Below are 7381 nucleotides of genomic sequence, written 5' to 3'. Positions count from 1 at the left end.
AAGTGCTTTGCTGGGGCACAGGGATTCCAAAATAACAAAAGATAACATCTTTGAGCCCAGAACACTGAGTGCAGAGATGGCAAATAAGTTTCATCTCCTGGGCAAGTTCAGTCAGTTGGTACCAGCACTGAGAAGTTGTACATCTAAACACATCTCTTCTAAGGCACCAGAATACCAGATACCATATTCCCAAGTGATGTGCAGGACCAAGATTCCAAGTTTCCTAAGGAGGTGGTTGAAAAGTCATCCAAATCACTACAGCAGGGTTCAGAAGACAGCTTTCAGAAGCTGCTGGCATTCTGTTAATCCTGCTCCACCTCATCTAACGAACAGGCACAGAAACCTCTTTCCCATAGACTCAATTAGGATCACCAAAGGTGGCAACCTCCGGTTCATGCAGTTGGGTGGCTGCAACATTTGCCTCACATCTGAGATCAGAAAGTGAAAGTTGCTCAGTCGTGTCTGACTCAGTGCGACCCCATAGACTATACAGTCCATGGAATTCTCCAGGCCAGAATACTGGAGGGGGTAGCCTTTCCCTTCTCCAGGGGATCTTCCCAACCCAGGGATGGAACCCAGGTTTCCCGCATTGCAGGCGGATTCTTTACCAACTGAGCTATCAGGGAAGCCCCTTCAGAGATCAGAAAGGGCTACCTCAAAATATGGCACCTTGGCAAACTGAGTACTTCAAGCTGAAGGAAGCTGAGAAACAGCAGATAAAAAGGATTTTCTGACCTTCCCCTGAAGCAGATCATAAAACTTGAGAGGGACCCTCTCTACACAGGAAGGAGAAACCCTTATCTCCAAAGACAGAGGGATGCCACAAGGAATCTGAATGAACAGTCCACGTGTCTCAGAGCTCATACCCTTTTTTGTCCTATCGCATTTTCCCTGCTACTCTCTACTCTTTGTCAAACCTAGCGTTATGTCACTCGGGTTTAACTGCTTCTTCAGTCTTCATTTCCTTATGAAGGCTCCAATGTCATGTAAACCTTACCTAAAATAAATGTGTATGCTTTTCTCTTGCCGATCTGTCTTTTGTTACAAGACTGATAACTGAGGAAAGGAGAGAAAAAAGGCATCTTTCCTCTCTTACAAAGGATGAAGGTCTCTTGTGCAAGAGATATGGGCCGTGTACAAGAAAGTACTGCGGAGGGTCACTTTAGACCAGGTCTGTGGTCCCCTAGAGCAGCAGGTCCCCTGAGATAAGGCCACAGTGTTGCCAGATTCCTGGGGCTGAGGAAGGAGCAAGCAACAAGCCCAAAGAAAAGGACATTAGCTCTCAGCAGAATAAAAGCAAGTGACGGTGATCAGGGTGGGGTCTCTAAAGTACCCTTTGAAAGCACTTGAAAGAGAATGAGCTTTGACACCAGCAAATCCCAAAGCAACAATACCTGTTTAGGAAGGGCTTTCCAGCCCTCATTTCCTGTCCTTCATCCCAGTCCTCTAACCCAGAAACCGGTTCCTGGACAGAAAAACAACCCACCATGGCCAAACTGCCTTCTTCAGTCGTTGGCTTTCTACCTGGAGCAGGCCTGGGCCAGGCAGGCAAGAAGCTTCAACTTCAACAGGCTCAAAGGTCTGTTTGGACATGTGACTGCAGGCTTTTAATGCTGACCTAACACTATGTTTTGTCACCTGAAGCAATCACAGGACTTTTTCTTACTTACGAGTGAGAGAAGAGCAGGCTGAGTTAGGCCCACCAGAGGTCTCATCCAGGGGCAGAGGCAGAGCTAACCCTACAGGAAAGGGCAAGTGGGAGATAAAGATACCCACTGGCTGTGCTCACCAACACAACAGTCACAGTCAGGAGCCCCCAGAGACAAAGAACTATTCTTTCCCAGTGGAATTCCACCTTCTCATAACAGATCTTCAGGAGATGGGCCCCCACTTCACAGGAGGAATCAGATGGGTCAAAAAGCAATCTCTTCCTTCTTCCAAGGTATCTGTTAGGGGTAGCTCTACGATCCAACTGAGGTCAGTTCCTGGAAAGGTTTGTTGAGGTCTTGGAGCAAGTTCTTCCTCTATGTTCCGAGAAAGCTCACGAGCCAGAAGAATCCCACATCATTTAAAGGCTTATTCTGCAGTCATGTCTGGAGGCAGTGAGGAGAAAGCACCAGGAGAAGGAAGCACCCTGTGTCACAGGGAGGTACAGGGACATGGCTGGGACACGGCTGCAGGCAGCCAGGAGGAGGTATGCAGCCGGGCCTGGCAGCAAGGCCCTGGAGACGGGGAGCTGTTACAGGAAGAAGCCAATTCTGACTCCATGTTGGAAAGTGTTTCTTTGACTTGCTTTTAGTTGCTGCTGTTATTATAATCATAAAGGCCTGTCTCAAAGGACCCTGCCCCTGGGCCTGGCTGTTAGAGTGCCTTTGTTCAACTCACAAAGAGATAAATCTGACCCCGCCCACCTGTGAAGGGCCACAAAAAAAGAAAAGATTAACACATCCCTGTCCGTAGACTGGCACTTCCTTGAGATGTTTTGCAAGACTGAAGACCCTTTCCACTTCACTTCCTCCCTGCCTCTCCTTCTCTATTCTGCCTTTTGACTTCAGTTCCCCATTGCTTCTCTCTCTCTGGCTCTGTAAAAGAACCCGCATCCAGACCCCAACAAGATGGTTATTTTGAGTCTGCCATCTTCTCAGTCGGCCGGCTTTCCAAATAAAGTCGTATTCCTTGCCTCAACAGCTTGTCTCTCAGATTCACTGGCCTATCAAGTGGTGAGCAGAGCAAGCCTGAACTTGGTAACAGAGTCACAAGCATCAGGATGGGGGTCTGAAACATGACAACTCCGCCCAGGATAAGACGGCCAAGGAGCAAACCCTGGGGAGACCCAGCATTAAAGCCTGAGAAAGAACAGTGAGTGGAGAAGGAGAACGGGCGTCGGCGGAGAAGGGGGGTGGTCTTCTTGAAGAAAGAGGGAGTGAGCATTTCTATATGCAGGGGGTGACAGATGCTGCAAAAAGGTTGGGTTAAGTTTTTCTCTCTTAATTTCCTACTTAATGTCATTAATAAGGTCAACACTATTTAGACTTCAAAAGTCAATCAAATTGAATACAACTATTACCCACTAAAAATATATATTGAATCGTTACTAAAAGATTATGAGGGCACACTGCACTGTGTTTAACAAAACTCCACATTACTATGCCCACCCAAGAATACAAGTTTCACAGATAATAACAACATGATATTAAAAATGAAAAACAAGGTAATTTAACAACATGACATTAAAAATGAAAAACGGAAACAACCCACTTTCACATCTTCCTAAACAAGGTAAAGGGCTAAAAGCCATCAGCCAGGCTAGGACGTTGCTGCTCTGGCGCTGTTTTGACAGCAGCCTCCTCATCTCCCTCTGGGGAGCCCCTCTCACTTCACCTGGTTTAGTTGAAACTGACAGTCCCACCTATAACCAGAGCCCCAGGGATGATCCAGGTGGTTAACGAGGGCACAAGGGCACCCACTCCCCGGCGAGGCAGGCCGTCCTGGGTCTAGCTGGCACTGATGAGGAAGGTTACTAAATTGGAAGACTAGCTGCTGGAGTTGCTGCCAGCAACCTTGGCTCCCATACGAGGAAGGCCTGTCAGAACTAGACTCACTAAACCCTGCAGAGCAGGAACAAAGAGTACTGATGATAACATTCGAGCACCTCGATCTGATCCTGAAAATACAGAAATTTCACCCTATATTTTTCAATTATAAAAAAAATTTTTTTATAATTTTTTCCTAACCCAGGTCTGAGGTGGGATTCTCTCACTTGCAACCAAGTGCTGCTGGCTAATACCAGTGACATTTTTAAACCCCTAATAATTCAAAAAGAAAAGGCTCCCACCTCCTTGTAACAGTCTCAACTTCCCCTAGAATGTTTTGACCCACAACCCTCTTCCCCTCCTCTGATTTTCTAGGCCATTGTTGTGTACCTACTCAGGCTTTCAATTACCTGCTCTCTTGTATTGTTACTCATAGGTGTATCATGGCCTCATCTCAACCTGACAAAAATGGCCAAGGATGAGCTGTACAAAATTCTTCATATCTGACAGTATTTTCCACCATGCAGGGTACAACTTGAACAATCATGTCTGAGAAATAAAAGGCAAGTACAGACGATCTGCATCAGAATAGAAAACTTACCTTTTCTGAAAATGAGCTTCAAGAGATGTTGCTTAAGATCACCCCAATTCATTCATTCACCCATCAAGCATTTAGCACCTACTAGGTACCAAGCACTTTTGAGGTGCTAAGAATACAGCAGGGAAAAATGACAAGGTATCTGCTTTGACAGCAAGAGTATGTATCTCTTCCAACCCGCCCCACAAAAGATACCATTTAAAGAGGCTCAGTATGGGAATTTCGTGGCCATCCAGTGTTAGGATTCTGTGCTTTCGCTGCCAAGCACAGATTCAATCCCTGGTCAGGGAACTAAGATCCTGCAACCCTGTGGCATGGCCAAAAAAAGAAGCTCAATGCAGCCACTGGCATTTTTTCTGTAGCACAAACTCCATTACATTATAATTCATGCTTCCCCATAAATGTAAATTCACAGAACATTAAAGAAAAAATGCGGGTGTCAGAAATCCAGTCTAGAAATTTTAAACCGTTTTTAATAATGAAAGTCTTCTCCACCCCCAAAAGGAATCTACACAAAGCAATACCACTGAGGGTCAGTTTATGGTGGAGCTAGAAGCAGGCCAGAGGCTGCCTCCCAGTTCTCAGGCCAGGTTCCTATAACTTCACCTACTTCTTGCTTTTGGCAAAGAACACAATCAAAATGTATCTGTTTAATGAGGGAGCTAATCAAATACAAACAACTAATTTCTTTCTTGAAACTAAGCCAGTATGAGAAACTGGAGTTGGACCCAGTTTTCAGTCTTCTTTTTCACTGAACAGTATCTAACTAATTCACAATAAGAAGGCAGGTGAACAAAAGAGGAGAGAGGCCAGGGAAAAGTTACTGCCCCACACGGGCAGATTCTATCTGAACTTGTCTGACTTGCTCATTGAAGTTCATTTTCGGATACTTCTTTGTTTCCATACTTAGGAATATATCACTTCCTCAAACACGTAAAGGAAGTGATATATTTTATACACATGCATGCACGCTGACACTCACATACCCAGAGATGATCTACAACCCTTTATTCACAATCTGAAAATCCAAAAAGCTCTCAACACTGTAGATCTTTATTTGGCAGCAAAACCTGACCTGACCTCATTTGGTGGCAAAACCCGATCTAAACTGACTTGAAGCTATTTATAGTCTTTACTTTCCTCACTGACTGTGAATACTCACACGTTTCATTCTAAAAGATACTGAGGTAATTCAGTAGAATTTTCAGATATGGGATTGTGGATTTGCATATAAAATGTACTAAATAATAATGATGACCCTAAAATAACATCTTTTACTTCAAAAGCAAGTGTTAAAGTCTACACAGGGACTTCCCTGGTGGTCCAGTGGTTAAGACTCTGCACTTCCACTGCAGGAGGCACAGGTTTGATCCCTGGTCAGGGAACTAAGATCCCACATGCCACCTGCTGCTGCTGCTATGTCACTTCAGTTGTGTCCGACTCTGTGCGACCCCATAGACGGTAGCCCACCAGGCTCCCCCGCCCCTGGGATTCTCCAGGCAAGAACACTGGAGTGGGTTGCCATTTCCTTCTCCAATGCATGTAAGTGAAAAGTGAAAGTGAAAAGTAAAAGTGAAGTCGCTCAGTCGTGTCCCATGGTCCAAAAAATAGTCTACACAATATCAACAGAGGACAAACATTTAAAATCAGAAGTCTCTGAGCTAAAAGGGATAATCATTCATTTATACGTGAGGAAACTGAGGCTCCCAGAGGCCACAGGTCTTGCCCAGATCAACTAGTTTACCTGCTACCATCACTGAAGGCAATGCACTTCAGTGGACATTGGTACCTATCCAGAGGGCCCTCCCTGTGGGTTTGGATTGGGTTCTGCTTTTGTTCAATCAGAGTTCCCAAGGTCTCTCTAGTAAGTATCTGACTCAAAGGGAAAACATATATATATGCTTTTAATACTTCCTTTCCTCAATTCCATTTTTCTTCCTAAAAATTTGGACGAGTGTACAAATGGCTTATCAAAAGGTAGCAGCCAATACCACTTACCCTAAGAGAGAAAAAAGTGATGAGTTCATAATTAACAATGATCTTCTTCATCCTTCTATCCATTACAATTGGTGAAGCTATTATTAAGTTGGCAATATTAATTGTATTGGCTTTCCAGGTGGCTCAGTGGTAAAGAATCTGCTAAGCAGGAGAGGTGGGTTTGATCCCTAGGTTGGGACTATCCCCTGCAGAAGCAAATGGTAACCAACACCAGTCTCCTTGCTTGGGAAATCCCATGGACAGAGGCACCTGGTGGGCTACAGTCCAAGGGGTCACAGAGTCACGACTGAGAGACTAAACCACCACCACCATTAACTGTATTATGAGTGTATTCTACTTCAAAGATCTGTTTCAAATTAAGTACTAAGGGCATAAGATAGTTGGTGACAATAAAAACAGCAGCTGTAGTTCTACCACTTAATGAGAGCCTGTCATGTGCCAGGAACTGAAAGGTCTTTTGCAGACATGACTTATTTGATCCTCACTATTCCCAGGTGGCGCTAGCGGTAAAGAACCTGACCTGCCTGCCAATGCAGGAGAAGGAAGAGACAGGGGTTCGATCCTTGGGTCAGGAAGATCCCCTGGAAGAGGGCATGGGAACCCACTCCAGGCAGTATTCACGCCTGGAGAATCCCGTGGACAGAGAAGCCTGGCAGGCTACAGTCCATGGGGTCACAAAGAGTCAGACACGACTGAAGCGACCTAGCACGCATGCATGAACTCTATGAACAAAGTGATTCTGCCTCCTTTTTAAAGATGAGGAAGCTGAAGATTGGAAAGGTTAAGTATCCTTTTGAAGATCATACAAGGGATAGCACAGGCTATTTGAGAAACCACAGACACAAGCTTAAGAGTTCCAAACTTTAAGATCTATGGCCATTTATAGACTTTCTTTTGGTAAATAAATAACCAGGTGTGGAACACACAAAATTTAAAAGTACTCAGGCCAAAATAATCTTGATAGGGCCCACATGGAGTCTCATTGATAAGATGGCTAGTTATGTCCACCTTGCAAACGAAGAATAAAATCACAATGATCTGTGTTCAGTTCAGTTCAGGAGTAGCCATCATACTCAACTAAAGAGTCCAAAATGCAGTACTTGGATGCAATCTCAAAAACGACAGAATGATCTCTGTTCGTTTCCAAGACAAACCATTCAATATCATGGTAATCCAAGTCTATGCCCTGACCAGTAACACTGAAGAAGCTGAAGTTGAATGGTTCTGTGAAGACCTACAAGACCTTTTAGAA

The 7381-nt window shown here is 44.7% G+C and overlaps 1 protein-coding gene across 1 annotated transcript in view; it reads right to left on the bottom strand.

The window, feature by feature from the left end:
• GNPTAB (N-acetylglucosamine-1-phosphate transferase, alpha and beta subunits) overlaps positions 1 to 5497 on the bottom strand; it is a 74398-nt gene extending 68901 nt beyond the window's left edge. Inside the window, exon 1 of the mRNA XM_010853439.1 lies at positions 1487 to 5497. Coding sequence (XP_010851741.1) covers positions 1487 to 1489 — 3 coding nt within the window. The 5' untranslated portion in view covers positions 1490 to 5497. The remainder of the gene's footprint in view (positions 1 to 1486) is intronic.
• Positions 5498 to 7381: the final 1884 nt, after the last annotated feature.

Source organism: Bison bison, unplaced genomic scaffold, assembly GCF_000754665.1.
Source record: "Bison bison bison isolate TAMUID 2011002044 unplaced genomic scaffold, Bison_UMD1.0 scf7180017864327, whole genome shotgun sequence".
In the NCBI taxonomy this organism is placed as follows: Eukaryota; Metazoa; Chordata; class Mammalia; order Artiodactyla; family Bovidae; genus Bison; species Bison bison.
The sequence above is the reverse complement of the archived record's forward strand: the minus strand, read 5'-3'. Positions and strand labels throughout refer to the sequence as shown.